The 16,928-nt window shown below is 36.1% G+C and overlaps 9 protein-coding genes across 9 annotated transcripts; 3 read left to right on the top strand and 6 right to left on the bottom strand.

Annotated features, from left to right (window-relative positions):
- Positions 1-331: 331 nt before the first annotated feature.
- On the bottom strand, positions 332-1,351 carry EV154DRAFT_273846 (uncharacterized protein). The gene is made up of 6 exons (XM_051594717.1): positions 1,192-1,351; positions 1,094-1,124; positions 916-1,013; positions 836-845; positions 713-767; positions 332-641 (listed from the first exon to the last, which is right to left on the bottom strand). Exons 1-6 carry the CDS (start codon positions 1,286-1,288, stop codon positions 456-458), a joined length of 477 nt encoding a protein of 158 aa, XP_051455973.1. The 5' UTR covers positions 1,289-1,351; the 3' UTR covers positions 332-455.
- Positions 1,352-3,663: 2,312 nt separating this feature from the next.
- Positions 3,664-5,264, top strand: EV154DRAFT_273824 (uncharacterized protein). The gene is made up of 2 exons (XM_051594716.1): positions 3,664-3,702; positions 3,762-5,264. Exon 2 carries the CDS (start codon positions 3,827-3,829, stop codon positions 5,168-5,170), a length of 1,344 nt encoding a protein of 447 aa, XP_051455972.1. The 5' UTR covers positions 3,664-3,702; positions 3,762-3,826; the 3' UTR covers positions 5,171-5,264.
- A 519-nt stretch (positions 5,265-5,783) lies between these two features.
- Positions 5,784-6,307, bottom strand: EV154DRAFT_482996 (uncharacterized protein; the record flags this gene model as incomplete). The annotated part of the gene is made up of 2 exons (XM_051598544.1): positions 5,784-6,061; positions 6,085-6,307. 2 exons carry the CDS (start codon positions 6,305-6,307, stop codon positions 5,784-5,786), a joined length of 501 nt encoding a protein of 166 aa, XP_051455971.1.
- Positions 6,308-7,915: 1,608 nt separating this feature from the next.
- EV154DRAFT_514146 (uncharacterized protein) lies at positions 7,916-8,686 on the bottom strand. Its single transcript, XM_051602095.1, has one exon. It carries the CDS (start codon positions 8,588-8,590, stop codon positions 8,285-8,287), a length of 306 nt encoding a protein of 101 aa, XP_051455970.1. The 5' UTR covers positions 8,591-8,686; the 3' UTR covers positions 7,916-8,284.
- A 233-nt stretch (positions 8,687-8,919) lies between these two features.
- EV154DRAFT_514145 (COPI associated protein-domain-containing protein) lies at positions 8,920-10,041 on the top strand. The gene is made up of 6 exons (XM_051602094.1): positions 8,920-9,043; positions 9,111-9,144; positions 9,239-9,336; positions 9,409-9,418; positions 9,492-9,546; positions 9,615-10,041. The coding sequence occupies exons 1-6, from the start codon at positions 8,938-8,940 to the stop codon at positions 9,813-9,815; spliced, it is 504 nt and encodes a 167-aa protein (XP_051455969.1). The 5' UTR covers positions 8,920-8,937; the 3' UTR covers positions 9,816-10,041.
- Positions 10,042-10,085: 44 nt separating this feature from the next.
- On the top strand, positions 10,086-11,240 carry EV154DRAFT_423596 (uncharacterized protein; the record flags this gene model as incomplete). The annotated part of the gene is made up of 4 exons (XM_051596141.1): positions 10,086-10,187; positions 10,254-10,387; positions 10,475-10,579; positions 10,640-11,240. The coding sequence occupies 4 exons, from the start codon at positions 10,086-10,088 to the stop codon at positions 11,238-11,240; spliced, it is 942 nt and encodes a 313-aa protein (XP_051455968.1).
- Positions 11,241-11,539: 299 nt separating this feature from the next.
- On the bottom strand, positions 11,540-12,348 carry EV154DRAFT_552929 (E3 ubiquitin ligase complex SCF subunit sconC). Its single transcript, XM_051605089.1, has 5 exons — positions 12,240-12,348; positions 12,085-12,146; positions 11,881-12,015; positions 11,670-11,825; positions 11,540-11,608 (listed from the first exon to the last, which is right to left on the bottom strand). Exons 1-5 carry the CDS (start codon positions 12,331-12,333, stop codon positions 11,588-11,590), a joined length of 468 nt encoding a protein of 155 aa, XP_051455967.1. The 5' UTR covers positions 12,334-12,348; the 3' UTR covers positions 11,540-11,587.
- Positions 12,349-13,016: 668 nt separating this feature from the next.
- Positions 13,017-13,652, bottom strand: EV154DRAFT_565244 (uncharacterized protein; the record flags this gene model as incomplete). Its single annotated transcript, XM_051605887.1, has 1 exon — positions 13,017-13,652. The coding sequence occupies one exon, from the start codon at positions 13,650-13,652 to the stop codon at positions 13,017-13,019; it is 636 nt and encodes a 211-aa protein (XP_051455966.1).
- A 201-nt stretch (positions 13,653-13,853) lies between these two features.
- EV154DRAFT_423655 (kinase-like domain-containing protein) lies at positions 13,854-16,213 on the bottom strand (the record flags this gene model as incomplete). Its single annotated transcript, XM_051596147.1, has 5 exons — positions 13,854-15,117; positions 15,176-15,418; positions 15,493-15,752; positions 15,810-15,963; positions 16,026-16,213. 5 exons carry the CDS (start codon positions 16,211-16,213, stop codon positions 13,854-13,856), a joined length of 2,109 nt encoding a protein of 702 aa, XP_051455965.1.
- Between the last annotated feature and the right edge of the window lie 715 nt (positions 16,214-16,928).

The raw sequence follows: 16,928 nt of genomic DNA, 5'->3' as shown, positions 1-16,928 counted from the left end.
AATCAAATGCGATAATTTGTTTTTAATCGCGTTGGAAAAGTTTATGAGGGATCCATCCTGCTATATAACACATACAAGTAATTTCATCTTTGATAATACACTAAGTGACATAATTATAGATTAACTGACTTTACTCAAAGTCATTGTGAAGGAAATCGATACTATTGGATTAAACTTTAATAAATTGATAAACATAGTGATACTCAACTTGATTTTTTCTTCGATACAATTTTAGCTAACTCAATCAACAGACAACACTTTGATGATTTACGAAATAGGGTGCGCCCTTCTTAATTTGTCTCTATTCATTTTTCCCGTATTATCTAAATCAAAGATTTACCTTTTTTTATTTTATGCAAAAGAATTTTGGCTAGCAAGACAATAATGAATGCTAAAGAGATAAAATAAGGAATATCACAATTTCTTTTATTCATTATCCATATATGTACACTATCTTAAACTCTTCTTGGGTCTCTCTTTGTGTATGAAGGAAGAGATGGTTGATAGTCTGGAACTTCAACGGCATAAGTTGAACTTTCAGGTTCATCCAATGCTACATAGGTGCTCTCTTCATGTCGGTTTCCACAACAACAATTTTGCAACGTGCCAATACAAACAAAAACAATACCCGTTAAGCCGGTCTATCATCAGAAAGAAAAAAAATTAGGGTTCCGTATTCAATAATAATTAATTTTTTTTTAGTTTGACGTACAATGGAAGATCCTACGACTGAAACAACAGAATCATTTAACAAGATCATAGATACCCTAACATAATTAAAAGATTAAAAAACCGAACCTGAACCGATAGGATACAGTTGAATATTTAGACATACCAGATGAAAACTAAATTTGAACAGTAAACGTTGCGATTAATTTATGTTTCACACACAAACAGCACGCATAAAATACTTACAAAGTCCGCGACCAAACCAATATTTATAAAGTCCCAGGTATTCAACATTAGGTGCTGGTTCCTGAGTCTCAATAGTCAAAAGAAAGACAATAAGAAACCTTTACAAAAGAAGAGAAAGAGGGAGGTGGTTCTTTAGTAGGTAATCCTATGTATTTATGATATGTTGACAATGAATTACAAGTGAAAAACACCGTTTACTTTTTGAAGAGCTAATAAAAAATAATTAAACGCATGAATAAAAATTGACTTGTAGTAACAACAGCAGGAATATTTTACCCGATGTTGTGCCTTCCAATAGGACTACAACGTTAAGTATATATCCTACAAGGGCAACGATGTTGACAAGTTTTACAAAGATTTGTGATGGTTTCATTTCTATATACAACACTTAAATCAAACTCTGAACTAAATATGATAAAAGGGAGACGTGATTACTTTTTACTAGTTTCAAAAGTATTTATAGAGCTGTTTTATGTTTGCGTCACAATCAAATGGTACGCCCATCTTGCCAAGATTTTTTTTTGGAAAATAAAAATGTCACGCTTATTTTAGCTCCTGCTGAATGTTGATTTTATGTCAGCGGGGATTAGCCAAAACTGCCAAGATTCTCAACATTGGAGGGTACAACAATTACTTGGAAATGAGAATAAGGGGAAAATAATTAAAATATGTATGATTCGATCTTGCATTATTTTCATATACCATCATTATCGCACTTTACATAGGCTGCTGAGATTTTGGCTGGCAGTCTCGTTAAACTTCTGAAATTTGCCGAGATTTCGATCAGTGGTTTCAACAAGTTGCCGAGATTTTGGCTGGCAGTCTCGTCAAGCTTATGCTTACTAACAAATTACTCAATAACTTTATCAAAGAGTATTTAGCTGCAGGCTTACCAAACATCTGAAAACTGCGGTCGGTTTTCTACACCAGATGTTTCTCTGCCAATTATGGTCAATGTCATCACATCCATTTATTTCAGCAAGGATAGCAGCGTCTATTATCAGTGACAGTTACAATTACCCTGTTCTAATCCATCATGCCAAATCAGCAATATCGTTCAATCGTCGAAGGATATACAACTTTTATAGGTTACGTCTGATTGGAATAGTACATCGCATCTCAGTGCAAATAGCAATGACAAAATCAAGGTAAATATGTATTTGCATGTCCTTAGCCTTCACAAGAGTTATTAAGCCATGCTAATACGTGATAGAACATCAGCACAAAATCAATGAATGACTAAATTACCAATTGAGAGTACCCAATAACATCTGTAGCTTTATAGTTGTCACTCAAAAGCAAATCACTATCTATCACGACGGGTAGAGATATAATGATAAAGATAGGAGAAATTATACGACTTACAGCAATCCCGGCCGAAATTTGGTAGCTTAATCTGGAAGGTCTTTTGCGTATGGCAAAGACTAGGCTAAGCCGTAAAATCGTAAAAATTGCAACATGTCTTTTTTATCTTTTGGTGGAAAAAGAAAGCATATGAACGGATTCTATTTATAGAATGATAAATAAGATCTGGTATATACCAGTGTTGGTTTGACTTTTTCTAAACCACATAGGTTGATAATTTTTTTATCATTGTAACGCTGATAAAAGTTAACAGGTTCAGAAATAATGCTTGTATATAAGCTTGGGGATTTTTTCAGATGTTTCTATAATAGATAAAGACTCAAATATCATGGGTGATTAAATAAAGATATAAATCATCTTCACGTAAACAGCTCTTGTTAATCAATTTACAAATAAAATCCGGCCAAACACTTGTTTGATTACATAAAAACCTGTATAAATCAATTTGATTTATTAGCCTACAAAAAAAAAATCGTTCACACAACTTTTCTTTTCATTCTTTTAAAAACTTTTTTTGTTTTGTTTAGTTGGTGCGAACTAAGTAGCGGATATCCCATCCCCACGCCCATGGGCCGTAGGAGGACATACCAGAAAGACTCTGGTAGCAGGTTTATGCCGTAAACCCCTGCCCAGGTTCCAACTTTAAAATCAGTGGATTCTACCATACCCAACTGGGCTTTGCTTCTTCGTGAATAGATATTCATGTTGATAAGTACACTATCGTCATGAAAGAAATTAATAAGTTTAATGAAAAGGTTAGTTAAAAATAACGACTCTTGTTTTTTCAAGCAACACTAAAATATTACCCCTTACTTTTTAAAAAAAACGAAAAAGACATATTGCTATTTATGTGCTATTACGGTTGCGTTTAGTCTCCGTTATACGAAGAAGTCCTCTCAGGCTGGGCTCTCTGATTTTAGTCGGGATTGCTGTAAGTCATCATATTCTCAAAACACATAAAAAAAAAATCACGTGACTCTAAAAAGGCGTTGAATATTTTAAAAAAAGACGTGGGATATTTTTCTTCTTTTTTCCCCACAAAGGTAGTTTTTCTTTACTTTACCTTACGCTGACATGACTATTGAAAAAACTGCTGATAAAGATTTATTTCACTGTACTTTAAAAAAATGCAAAGAGTTGGATGCAAATTTTTCCACTCTAAAAGCTTTTACAAACCACAAACAACGATACCACGGAGATTCGTACAAATTCCGCTATACTAATAACAATGGTAATGTGAGAAGTAGTGATTTTTTTTGTAGATTTAAAGTATTAAAAAATTTTTAGGCGAAAACCAAGTTGTCACAGTAGAAAGAGTGAACAACAGTCTATGTTGTCCTTTTTGCAACAAAATATATGAAAATTCTGATTCCCTGGGCAGTCACATTAAGCGATCTAAAGGTGATTGCTTGCATAATTCAGGTATTCGATTAAACTCATACACAAAATCATCATTTATTCATTTACATTGTGTTTGCCAGATGATTCGGACAAGGAAATTGCAAACTTTTCCCTAGACCTTATTGCTGTACCAACTGTCAAGACAATGAAGTACACATTGTATGAGATGGAAACCAACGTCATGCTTCGGGATCATTCCGAGGCTATAATTAATGCTTGTCAATCCATGGATAGCTCCCTGGATGTCAAGCATAAAAATTCCTGGATTATCGACAAAATGGGACTGGAACCATTTGCTTTAACATTTTCTGATCACCAGAATAATGTTGTCGAGTATAATGCACTCAGCCACTCCACCAATATTAGGAAAATGTCAAATAATACATTCGAATGCAAAGCTATCTTACCTGAAAAGCGCAAGAGTATCGAAGGGGAGGGTGTAAAAGCAAATGTTTGTTCAAACCTGGCTTCACTCATCCATGGTTCACCGCTTCGCAACCTACTCATGCAGCGAACGTATTTCCAGTTGAACGATGAAATCTCCTCCTTACTGAACGGCGATTGGAAGCATGAGCCGAATCTCAAGTTTGCCTGTGCCCAAGTTTTAGCTGGTGCCATCTTGTTAAATGTCTCATCCGGTGTAGCAATTATGATTAATACCATTGAAATGTACGGGATGACAAAGAGCGTGGATATTCATCGAGACGTGTCGGCATCCATGGATTCCTCTTTACCTCCGATATCAAGCAATTATTGTGACGTATGGCCTTGTATTCAAAACACTCGAGATGGACGCAAGCTTGTCATCGCATCTTTCTCTTGCATTGGCCTAATTACTTCCAGTATGCGTGTCGATATTCTGGAAGACCCCAATATTGGCCCATCATCTTCAACAATTACAATTTCACCGGAGACAACAAAACTTTACATTGATCAAGAAAGTTGGAACAAGGCAAACGCACTTGCCCTAAAAATCGAAGCGCGTTCCATTCACACGTCATACCTAATTGGTCAAATGAGACAATTGCGTTCGCAATTCCACCACCCAACATCATATATGCTTTGCCGTGCTTCCAGCCATGTTGCCATGGGACGCTTTTGTCAGCCGTTGACTGTGTTCACATATGCGGATTTCGAAGGCATCAAAAAATCAATTGAAAACGATAATTCAAGCATGATCGCCTCACGCATATTTCAAGAAATTGGTTATGAGGTGATAAAGACACCGGCCACTGCAAAATTGAACAAAACTCTTGTCGTCAAATCAATGGCCGAATTAAATGATAACAAAATGAAAGTATTATTTAGTGATCTTCTTGCCCTGTTTGGAGACAACGACAGTATATCCATCTTACGAAATCGCGATCTCAATGACATCATGCAACAGATGGCTCAAATCATGGCTTCCGATATATCCAAGGCAAACCAAGCGGTCCTCCGTAACGTTCGCGAGCGAAGAGATGCTTTAATTAATATGTCGGCCCATTGATGTGCTCCAGAAACGTGATTCACGGTTATTTTTCTTTTTTTCTTTTAATTATATTTGCTTTATACAAGCACTATCTCGTGGGTTGCTTTGGCGAAGAAACACCAAAAGGCTATTTTGCGTCACGTCATGTACACGCAACATTTGCATTAAGAAATAAAAAAAACTTATAAATAATACAACAACCTATAATGTACGCATGGTCCTCAGATGCTTACCGCTATATATTCACTCATCATAAAGCATTCTCTCGGCCTGCTCTATTCATTAACAAGTACCAAAATGACTTTGTCAATTCATATATAAACCATCCTCTAATTCGTTCAATAATAAAACGATATTCAATTTTACCCAGTCTCACAATCACCTTATTCTTTATTTTATAACTGTCTATCTTGTTAGATAAAACAATATTGAAGATATTTTAAATAGAATAATATAAATAAAACTACAACCTTATCAGAATTCTAGTGCTTTATGACCATTAAAAATAAATACTAAATGATATAAATCATACCCTTAACTATTAACTATCAACAGAACCTAAAAAAATAATAATCTAAAATCATGTTCTTTTCTTGAAACTTTTCTTTATCTACTTTTGTTAGTTTCGTATTCATCGTAAATTTTTGAACGTACGATTTCCACAGACAGGGTCCACAAAACGTCGAATATTCCCATTGGTTGTCGTGCTACAGTTTGATACCAACGCCTTTACCTTCAGGTCACGGAATGCACCAACAGACAAGTGTTCACCTGGAACTATGGGCTTCATGAACAAACTGCTGCCATATTTAGCGTAAGCAACTGGACTATGCCCGTTGTTGGCATACCTCTGGGCCAGTAAAGTCTCTTGCATACTTGCATGATGGAATGCAATCCAGGATCCATAAGCTTTCGAGCCATTTATGGCGAACCAAACCAAAAGTCTGCGATAATGACCCTTCCAGAGTGATACCAAGGCTCAGTCAATCGCGTCACGGTTGCTACAATCGACCTGTCTTCTATTGGTCGAGGTCTACGTTGAAGAGGATCCCCACAAAAGTCCATGCGCATCATAATGTAAGTGATATTATCCGCAACTGTCTTATACTCCATCCCATTTCCGAGCCACTGGTTCATTGGCTCATCAACATACATATAACTTCTAGGGCGTACTGTTTCTGCCAGTCGATCGTTGAAGGCCTTCAAAAAGAATCGAGGTTGGTATACGGGATCTAAATTCGCCCTATAGCAGAAAATTTAGTCGTCTGTTATATGTAATCAATGTATGCAAAAAATATATGTTGCTTTTTGACGACTTAGAGTGCATCTGCTTTTCAGTAGTTCCTAACGTGTTTTGTGACATTTTTGAGCATTCATCTCCGACTAGTACAAGTAATATAAAAGGAAATTTATTCATAGCCAGATTTTTTTTATGTGGGGGGATTTTTTTTTTTTTTTAAGAAAATTTTTCAGTGGAAGTAATATTGGGCCTCCGGCTGCGATTTCATAGGCCGGCTCTAAACAGCTTCAGATCAATATTTCAAGCCTTTCAATACATAAATTAATTTTAAAAAGGGTCACGCGTCTTAAGAATATACTTTATAAAATATATTCGAAATTACAAGTGATTCTACTTAGTACATAAAAAAGGTTTAAACTTTTTTATCTTCTTTTCAGTGTAAGTAATATTGAGCCTCCGGCTGCGATTTCATAGGCCGGCTTTGAGCAACTTCAGATCAATATTTCAAGCCTTTCAATAAATATATTAATTTTGAAAAGGGTCACGCGTCTTAAGAATATACTTTATAAAATATATTCGAAATTACAAGTGATTCTACTTAGTACATAAAAAAGGTTTAAACTTTTTTACCCTTTTTCAGGGTTGATGACATTGAGCCTCCGGCTGTGATTTCATAGGCCGTCTCTTAACAACTTCAGATCAATATTTCGAACCTTTCAATAGATAAATTATTTTTAAAAAGGGTCACGCATCTTAAGAATATTTGTTTTAATGTATATTTTAAAATTCAAGTAGTTCTACTAAGTACACAAAAAAGGTTGAAGTTATTTCAAGCCATTGCTAACGATTATATAGTCTGTGCGCGGTTTTTTAAATCCGTAAGCACAAACAGTGGGTTATTTCAAAATCCGACCACGGCTAATGATATTAGCGGCAGGTTATTATTGGCTCAAAAACCTTTTTGTACAGGTTGTGACATTTTTTCCCCGCCCCCACCTAAAAAAAAAATGTTGAATCCAGAATCTGTTATGTTTTTTATATTGATATATGTAGATTCTCATTTTAATCAACATAAAAAACAATCCTAACCTTTCAGATGGGATATTAATTATAAGGAAAATGTGTTTTACCCATCTAAATATTTGTCTCTGCTCAAATTTTTTTTAGGTACCACCTAAAAGCAGATGCACTCTATGTAGATTCTCATTTTAATCAACATAAAAAACAATCCTAACCTTTCAGATGGGATATTAATTATAAGGAAAATGTGTTTTACCCATCTAAATATTTGTCTCTGCTCAAATTTTTTTTAGGTACCACCTAAAAGCAGATGCACTCTAGATACATTCCCCCATTAGGGACAACAAACACATGAAGTTTGGGAATATCATTAAAACGTGACATTTCCAAAATAAATGAAGTCAATGTTGATGTATCTTCTTATCCTAACAGTTGACAACCGTCATAATAATTAAGAGCATAATCCAAGTAAGATACTCAGGCTAGTCCAAGTCAATTCAGGAGGAATTTAATTGTCTTGCACAGTAATTAATAGCCGGAATTACTACGCTTTGGATGTGATCGCAAGGCAAGAAGTGAAGAAAGCATTAAACAAGAGTTGCTCCTGTCCCCAGAAAGACCAAGAAGAGAAGCGTTTATGTACTGATATCTTGTATCAGGTCGATTAAAGCGTCGGTCAATACTTATGCTGCATTATTTTCAGTTAAGATCCACTGTTTTATCATTGCTTTTATTGTCGCTTTTATTTGGTGCAGCTGCTTAAATGGCGTCGTCCAAAAGGTCAGTGTATTCGTCTTTAGCGATAGGTTGTTGCTGTTGCTGTTAGACCTGGCGTCTTCTACGAGGAGCATTATCCCTATAACGGAGACACGTCACCCGAAGAGGATCAATAGAAAAACATCGGGAAGAACGTCAAAGGTCATATTGCAGTAATCAATGCGACCATCCTCGTACATTCTCGTGATATTGCCCTCAAAACGTGTTCCTGGGGCGTTGGTGTTGACTGGGAGGATAGCAGAGGCAAAGGCTGTTTTACGTAAATAGTGCATTGTAGCAAATACACAACTATCAACAGCAATTTTAGGATTGGTGGGAGGCATTTTTATGGAGCTAAAAAAAGCAATTGTGAAGAACGAGATAAGTAACAAAAAAAACTGTGCTAATATTTTTTGAGTCATAATTAAGTCCCAAAGTTTAAATGGAGCATCTTTATGAATCAAAACTTGAGGTCAAAAGTACTTGTTAACATTAGAAACAATTCTACCTTTTCAAATGGGATATTTATTATAAAGAAAATGTGCTACCCATCTAAATATTAGTCTCTGCTTAATTTTTTTTTCAGCTACCACCTAAAAGAAGATGCATTCTAACCGACAATACGTACTCAGTTGCTTAGCAGATACACTTTGTACAAAACTTTATCATACGGTTACACAACGTTGAACACCATTTTAAAAATAATATAAAAAAGCTATCCTTTCCATCTATTTTTTTGTTTCTTATTCCACAAAAATAAAAATAAAAAATGACTCAAATAATGGTGTCTACAGCTGTATTTAAATTAGTCAATATGGTTGGACTTTTAGGCTATTTGTTGACGACTATTGATAAGTTTTCTGACTGGTCCTCGGGTAATAATATATTGCCATTTTATTTATCATTGTAACAAGTTTATTTACTAACTTTATCCCACTTTAGATGCTGCAGATGTTGTAAACGGTGTTTTCCATCTGTAAGTCACAAAACACGTATTATAAGAGAAGAATAGGAGGCCATTAAAAAAAAAGCAATTACTGATTTCATATTATTGACGGGCCCTAATTTAGTATCATGTGGATAGCGCTTTTGGTTATAGAAGTGGATCAAAAACCCGCGTTTTCTAAATATGTCCCCTTTTTATACTCGTTTGTCGGTAGAGGTGTTTGTAAGTTGGATTTTCGAATTGTAAGATTCTTATGTTGTACAATGAGCTGATACCATTCCTCTTTTTTTATAGTCTATGTCTGGTAAGTGGCTACGCAAATAAACAGGTTATTGCGATTGCCAAAAATACAAAATTCTTACACGGTATAATTATAGGTTGGCATGGATTTCCTTTAGAATATCCCTTTTATCAATTATTGGCGCAGTTATTGTAAGTGTAATACATCAGGAGGTAGATGAAGCAAAACAAGAGAAACTAAAGGATGGTGTTATACACAGACTTGTATTGTAGGTATTATTTACGTCTTGCTGTTTGTCCTCAAGAATCTTCAGGCACCCTCAACAATGACATTTGAAGAAAATTATGCTCAGAGTCCCGAGGATTATCTATCTGAATCTGCCTCATTTTTACCTACCCATAACAATTCTCTTGGGGCAACAGCAGCACCTGATGAAGAGAATAGCTATACAGCCATCTAGATAAAATACCAGAAAAGGAGTGTAATATTACCGCGTAAATGAATCTAGATACATTGTACTGCAGAATAAATCTACAGTTTACACATCCCCCCTTATTTGGGAGCTTCTTTTACTGCCTGAAAATGAGGTCATTTTCATGTGTGACCGCATAAACGTGACCTTTTTATTTTTTTTAGTCAGAAAAAAAAAAGGTCGATTGCTTTTTGTCGTGTGTGTGTGTGTTGTGTGTCAAAGCAAAAATAAATAAATAAGAACCCTTTTTCATAAATAATGTCAGCCGCAACACCTAATTCAGAAACTGGAGGAAAGAAACAACCACCCGTCATTCTTTGTATTGGCATGGCTGGTTCTGGAAAGACTACATTTATGCAGGTATTGTATGATGTTGTCCCAGAAATTTCATTTTTTTTTATTGATCTTTTTTTTTTATTAATGTAGAGAATTAATGCTCATCTTCACGAGAAGAAGACACCTCCATACGTGTTAAATCTTGATCCTGCAGTTTCTTCTCTTCCTTTCACTGCAAATATCGATATCCGTGACACTGTCAATTACAAGGAAGTCATGAAGCAGTAAAGTAGCATCTATATACATAAAAAAGTTAACGTGGAACTGACGTCTCTTTCTCTCTCTCTTTCTCTCTCTCTTTTTCAAAAAAGATATAACCTTGGTCCTAACGGTGGTATCTTGACCAGTCTCAACTTATTTACCACTAAATTCGATCAAGTCCTCAATTTGGTTGCTAAGCGTTCCGAAAGTGTCAGGTATAAAACAATGAAGGACGAGCATACAATGTTGTGATTAAATCTAAGTAAGGGAATTAGTCATATTTTGGTAGATACACCTGGACAAATCGAGATTTTTACATGGTCAGCCTCAGGTGCCATCATCACTGACACTTTAGCGGCCACCTACCCTACGATGATTGCATACATTATTGACACACCTCGTACCACTTCACCCGCAACCTTTATGAGCAACATGCTTTACGCCTGTAGTATTCTCTACAAGACCAAATTACCCTTCATCCTCGTATTCAACAAGACAGATGTTGTCTCCCACGATTTCGCAGTTGAATGGATGACCGATTTCGAAAAGTTTCAATTGGCTCTCAGTCAAGATACCACCTACATGAGCAGTTTGATGTCTTCCATGAGTCTTGTTTTGGATGAATTCTATAACCACCTCAAGGTCGTCGGTGTCTCTGCCGTCACTGGTGCAGGTATCGATGATTTCTTCAAGGCTGTGGACGAGGCTGCTGAAGAATACGAGGTCGAATACAAGCCAGAGATCGAGAGAATGATTCGTGAGAAATTGGCCAAGGAGGAAAAGAATCGTGAAAAACAATTGAGTAAATTAATGAAGGATATGAATGTAGCCAAGGGTTCTGAAGTGCCATTGAATGGTCGTAAGTTGATATTGTAAGAGGAATAGATTAAGATATTTAATGCATTCATGTCTTGTTTAGGCAATTTGGACGATGATAGATGGGACGATGAGGAGGAAGAGGAAGAGGAAGAGGACTTTGATGAAGAAGATTATGATAGTGATGAGAATCCATTGCCTAGCGCATCTAAATATCCTCCTTCCAAGGCACAAAGAGAGGAAGATGAAAAGTTCAAGACTTGGTTATCTCACACAAAGGACAGCGCATAAGAAAAAACATAATCATTTACACATAATAAACCCCCTCTTTCACACATAAATATATATTTTTTGTAAGCTTTTTTTGTCAAAATTTTTTATTTAATGGGACATTTCCTTGTGTTTTTTTAACGGTCCTCAGCCCATTCCTATTATGTGATAGATAAGGTTAATGTTTTTTTTATATGATGTAAAAGAAATAAAACTTACATTCTCCTTCTTGATTTGAGCCTCTTCTTCAGGAGTGAAATCGTTGGTAATATTGAAGGTTCTTCTGATTTCTTCGGCACTCTTACCCTTAATCATGTTGGCAACTGTCTTACATCCAACATCAAGAAGAGGTTTAATATCGAGATAATTAGCAGCCTAATTTGTATCTATCAGTATACGCTTTCTCTCATATACACTTTGTTTATGTTACCAAAATAATGTCAAATAAGGTCTCTTGGTCAACTTCCATGTACTTTTGATCCCACTCGTCAATATCAGTATTACGTCTTTCTTGATCATCTTGAGTAACAGGATCGTCACGGTGATGAGTACACCATTCAATGACCTTTTTTTTAAAAAAATAAATAAAAAGATGAGTATAAACCAACTTTTTTTCTCAACCAATCTACAGTACCTTTCCTAAAACCTTGGAAGTAACATTAGGAAGAGGAATGGGTGCATCAGAATCTCCAATATCTAAAGATGAAAAAAAAAAATACGTGTTTTTTTAGTCTCCTTTTTCGAATGCTCATTGTTTATTTGTTTTATTTTTGTTTTTCTGGCTTCTACCTTCCAACATGTTCTTGATCAAGACGGAACGCTCGGCAACCTCCTTGTCAACCTTGAACTCTTCGCTGTCTGAACTCAAAAGATGTACACTCATATTTATAATTTTTGTATGTATGTGTGAAGAAGAAGAAGAAAAAAAATAATCAAAAAAAAAAAATTAATTATAAAGAAGTCCGGACGGTGACGTGGCTAAAATTTCTTAAGTGTCATTTGGTTATTCCATAGCATCCCTTCTTTTTTTTTAATTGTCTGTCTCTTATTTCATTGTAGCTCACTCTCTTTATCCATTAGTCATCTTACAGTGCCAAGCAAAAAACAGATTAAAAAAAAAAAAAATAGGCGAAACAATCTGTATCGTGATTGATTATTTTGATAAGCAAATAACATTGCTTCGGCATCATGCATTAATCAGTGGTGGGTATATTTCACCACATGATTAAACTTTACATTACGTAATATATATCTTACAAAGAGATACACAATGAACGCTCAGGCACATATTTTCACTTTAATGAGAGCATCATTCATTCTTTGTGAGCCAATAGCTATCTAACTGCTCTATGCCGTTGCCATGTTTATTGTCTGTTGGCATAGATACTATTATTTTTAAACTTATAGTTCTTTATTACCTGTATATGTCTTGCTCCATAACAACATACTAATAAAGGAAGAACACTCTCTGACAACAATTAAAAAGATGGAGCTCTACTTCATCAGAATTACAGCGATACATATATATATGAATATATTACATTTTATTAGTCATTATGATGCACATTATGTGTGAGACTCTCTCCTTTCAGTTTCATATGCCTGTTTTATCAAAAACAAGACGAACCAATCATTTTCAAAGCGAGAAAGATCAATGCTAAAGTAATCCAACACAATCTTACTAATAATCTTTACAAGTCTATTCTTCTCGCTCTTTGGGAATTTGTACCATCTGGGCAACTGCCTCTTCTTGCTTACAAATATTCCTTGCACAAGCACCGTAGTTGCCTCCCCAAATAGCTCGAAAAGATCACTTCCAGTTAATTTATGCTTGTTCTTGTTGAGTTTATCTAGTATGGCCACCGCCTCGTTTTGCTTTACCGTCTTGTTATCTCGTTGTGGTCGCGGAAATGTAAGAGTTTCAGTACTTTGTTGTGTCTCGACAGAACAGCTACTACTACGGCTGCTACTTTGGTGTGAGAAGGCTTGGGCTTCAACAGGACTGCTGGTCAAGTCATAAATGCTACTATTACTACTGCTATTGTTACTACTGATATAAATGACCTCTTTTTTCTCAGAATCCATGCGAGCAAACAGGTCTTGCAAAATTTGATCATTTTCCTCCGCAATTTCCATTGTTCGCTCTAGAGTGCGATCACTATACTCCAATTTCTGAAAGATCTTTTCCAACTTTTTATCCATGAAAAAAAAGAAAAAGATGTGTTTTGTAACCGTATTTCGTCGTATCGGTTTTCTTTTTTATATATATCAAGGACGCCAAAAAAAAAATATTGAGTCGATCAATTTTTATTGGGCGTTTTTTTTTCTCACAGCACATACAACTTTTTTTTATTTGGACACACAAAAAAAAAAAAAAAAAAAAAGAAAAAAAAATTACATATATTAAGCAATCATCCAACCTTTATCATTTTCATCAAAATCGTTTTCTTGTTGCGGTGGAGGTGGAGGTGGTGGAGGCGTTTGATGTACAACACCATCCCATTCTATATCTTGTCTACTATAAGGAATTGTATGCCCTCGCATCAATCGATGAAAACTAGCCACACTCGATCTCGAATTATGATGAATCATGGAAGACGACACAGAAGCTGTAGGAATCTCCGCATACCGTACACTACTATTGCTTCTTTTATGATGATGATTGGTCTTGCTCTCCTGCCAATCTCCATCTCTTTCCAAATCAACCGTCTGTCGAGCATTGTTATTCCACTGAGGTAAGATATTTCCTCCTCCTCCTTCTTCCTCACTTTGCTGTTGTTGTCCGTATGGATAATAAGGGCTGTACAATGATCCTTCTGTCGCAGCTGTACCATCACTATGATCCACCGTCGCCCATTGAATTTGAGGTGGTACTTGCATTGTGCCCACTGTATTTGCTCTAGGTCGACTACTCTGCTGTTGTTGCTGATGATGATGCTGCTGTTGCTGTTGTTGTTGTTGTTGCTGCTGCTGCTGCTGCTGTCGTTGACCACCTCCACTGTACATTGAGTTTAATTGATGTTGATGTTGATCATTATGTGGTGGTTCAAGCACACTTGGTAAAGGAGGCACATACGAAGATCTTTTGTTATTGGTCATTGTATTTTCATAATGATTTGGTAGACTTGAATAAGTAGGTGATAAATAAGAAGAATCCGAATAACTATTTCCATTGTTCGGTTGTAGATGATGACGGTATCCCAAGGTAGGTGAGGTCTTGGGTACACTTGTAGACATGGTACTGGTGGATGAAGAATTGGGTATGACATGATGTTGTTTTCTGGAAATAAAGGGAGGTTGAAACGGACATGTGAATGGTTCACCTGTGATAAACGGATGCTGCTTCGCCTGTTGTGGTGACCATCGTTCGATCGGGTTTAAATTTAATAATCCTTGCAAGAAATCAATCAATGCTAAACGGTTTAGTTTTTCTTTTTCAATCTCCTTGTTGGACATTTGTGTCTTTCGCATGATGGGATACGTATTGATCAAATCAGGCAAACCCTTGGCCGAAAAATATCGTTTGGACGGTTGCTCGTTTTTGCCTTGTTCCGCACTGTATTTCTCCATCGACTTTAGTTCGTATCGTTTTTCCCCTCCACTCGTGTCTCTGTCGAAATAACGATGTGCATTCTTACCCACCTCGATCATGTAATTCGGAGGAGTTCTAATTTTTTATGTAAGAAACGTTTCTGTTTTTTTTCTTTCTACCTTTTTCTTATTACCCAAGCATGTCCACAATACGAGATAACTGATTGTATTCAGAACTACCTGGAAACAATGGCAACCCCAAAAATAACTCCGCGGCAATACAGCCTAGAGACCACATATCAATTGCACTCGTATAAGGTAGACCCACCAAGACTTCAGGCGATCGATAAAACCTTGACTGAATATACGTGTACATTGTCTGCACTTCATGACAGGCCGATCCAAAATCAATGACTTTTATCGTGGGTGATTCCAAGCTGAAATTAATAAAGTGATGAATAACCATTATGATCCTTCAAGCGTATAAATAGAAAGAGGGGGGCTTACCTACTTTTTCAAGAGAATATTTTCAGGCTTTAAATCACAGTGAATGATACGAGCTTCATTTAAGACGGTTAATGCATCCAATATTTGAGCGGTAAATACACGTACAAGATTGGTGGATAATCCTCGAAAATGGTTTTGTTTGATGAGTTCGTACAGATTGACCGACAAGAGCTCAAATACCAAACACAAGTGTTTCTTATGAATAAATGTGTCTCGTAGTCTCAACAGGTGATGTTTGTCGTTTTCGTCGTACCGTTGATTTAGCTAAATTTAAACCTTTAGCTCTCTCTCTCATATGTTATGTGATGCACTAGACCTTACCATCTCGAGTATCGCCACTTCCATCATACTTTGCTTGAAATAAGCCAACTTGTTCTTCACTACCTTGACCGCTACAATTTCCTGCGTCTTTGTATTCCGACATTTCACCACTTGACCAAACGTGCCTGAACCCAACACATCCAGTATAATGTATCTAATAATGTGTGTGTTATTTTTATCTTACTCCTTTATTTTTTGTTGTCCGTCTAAACTTACTTGTGACCTTCTGTACTTCCAAGTATATCATTCACATACAAAATGTAGTCAAAATCATCATTATCAAACCCATCATTCTGTGATGCTTTACTAGGCTTGGTCAAGACTCGACGAGGATTATTAGTGGCATTGTATTTAAATCCATGATTACATGCTGAATACGTCGCTTTTAATTCAGACGTTAGCATATACAAAGGCTAAATGAAAAAAGGTCAGTACATTTTTTGTCTCTCTTTTTTTTTCTTTCTTCTCTTCTCATTTCTTTCTTTTACAGCACTTTACTCCGTATCGTTTGCCTTCCCTCGCTCTACGATGATGTGACATTGGTAAATCAGCTTGCGTTTTGATTTTTAAAAAAGCCCCAGAGAGTTCGGGTTGCAATCTGTAATGAACGGGCTCTACCTCTTCCATGATGACGGAAGGGTTGAAGCGTTTTGTGTGGTGATGGGGAGACTTGTAGTAAGGCTCCAGTGGGCTCTGAGGAGTCGAGTGATTGTATTTAGGTATATCATCATTGATAGTAATGCCTATATAATTAGTGTCTTGGTAGAGATGCGGTGAAGTCGTGGTCGTGGTTAAAGAAGACGAGGCTGACATGGTGGCTTGCTTTTCAAAACTCTTTTTTATGGTATCTTGCTTATTAAAAGATTCCATTGAAAACAAAACAAAAAAGAGAAAGAGAGAGAGAAACAGAAAAGAAAAAAAAAATAGGCGGTTAGCCAAATAATTAAAAAAAAAAAACTCCTCTACCCCCACACACACCCCTTCTTTGCTTGCTGCACACACAATATGCATAACATGATAGATCAAGGGAAATATCTCAAGGAAAAACAAGCTAATGAAAACCCTCTCTTTATTATGGAGTCTCTTTTGAAATACTCACTTCTTTTTTTTTTTTTTTTT

This window comes from Mucor mucedo (assembly GCF_025094135.1).
Source record: "Mucor mucedo strain NRRL 3635 chromosome Unknown EV154scaffold_68, whole genome shotgun sequence".
Classification (NCBI taxonomy): Eukaryota; Fungi; Mucoromycota; class Mucoromycetes; order Mucorales; family Mucoraceae; genus Mucor; species Mucor mucedo.
Note: the sequence above shows the minus strand (reverse complement) of the source record. Positions and strands in the feature narration are given on the sequence as shown.

Bases quoted from the DNA above. Each gene is read 5' to 3' on its own strand.
- EV154DRAFT_273846 (XM_051594717.1), bottom strand. From the start codon at position 1,288: ATGAAACCATCACAAATCTTTGTAAAACTTGTCAACATCGTTGCCCTT. The intron at 1,125-1,191 runs GTAAAATATTCC...ATTTTTTATTAG, and splicing joins ATTGGAAGGCACAACATCGG to CTCTTCAAAAAGTAAACGGT. The intron at 642-712 runs GTACGTCAAACT...TTCTGATGATAG, and splicing joins CAGTCGTAGGATCTTCCATT to ACCGGCTTAACGGGTATTGT.
- EV154DRAFT_273824 (XM_051594716.1), top strand. From the start codon at position 3,827: ATGAAGTACACATTGTATGAGATGGAAACCAACGTCATGCTTCGGGAT.
- EV154DRAFT_514146 (XM_051602095.1), bottom strand. From the start codon at position 8,590: ATGACTCAAAAAATATTAGCACAGTTTTTTTTGTTACTTATCTCGTTC.
- EV154DRAFT_514145 (XM_051602094.1), top strand. From the start codon at position 8,938: ATGACTCAAATAATGGTGTCTACAGCTGTATTTAAATTAGTCAATATG. The intron at 9,044-9,110 runs GTAATAATATAT...ATCCCACTTTAG, and splicing joins GTTTTCTGACTGGTCCTCGG to ATGCTGCAGATGTTGTAAAC. The intron at 9,145-9,238 runs GTAAGTCACAAA...GCCCTAATTTAG, and splicing joins GTAAACGGTGTTTTCCATCT to TATCATGTGGATAGCGCTTT.
- EV154DRAFT_552929 (XM_051605089.1), bottom strand. From the start codon at position 12,333: ATGAGTGTACATCTTTTGAGTTCAGACAGCGAAGAGTTCAAGGTTGAC. The intron at 11,826-11,880 runs GTAACATAAACA...GATACAAATTAG, and splicing joins CCTTATTTGACATTATTTTG to GCTGCTAATTATCTCGATAT. The intron at 11,609-11,669 runs GTAAGTTTTATT...ATCACATAATAG, and splicing joins CTCAAATCAAGAAGGAGAAT to GAATGGGCTGAGGACCGTTA.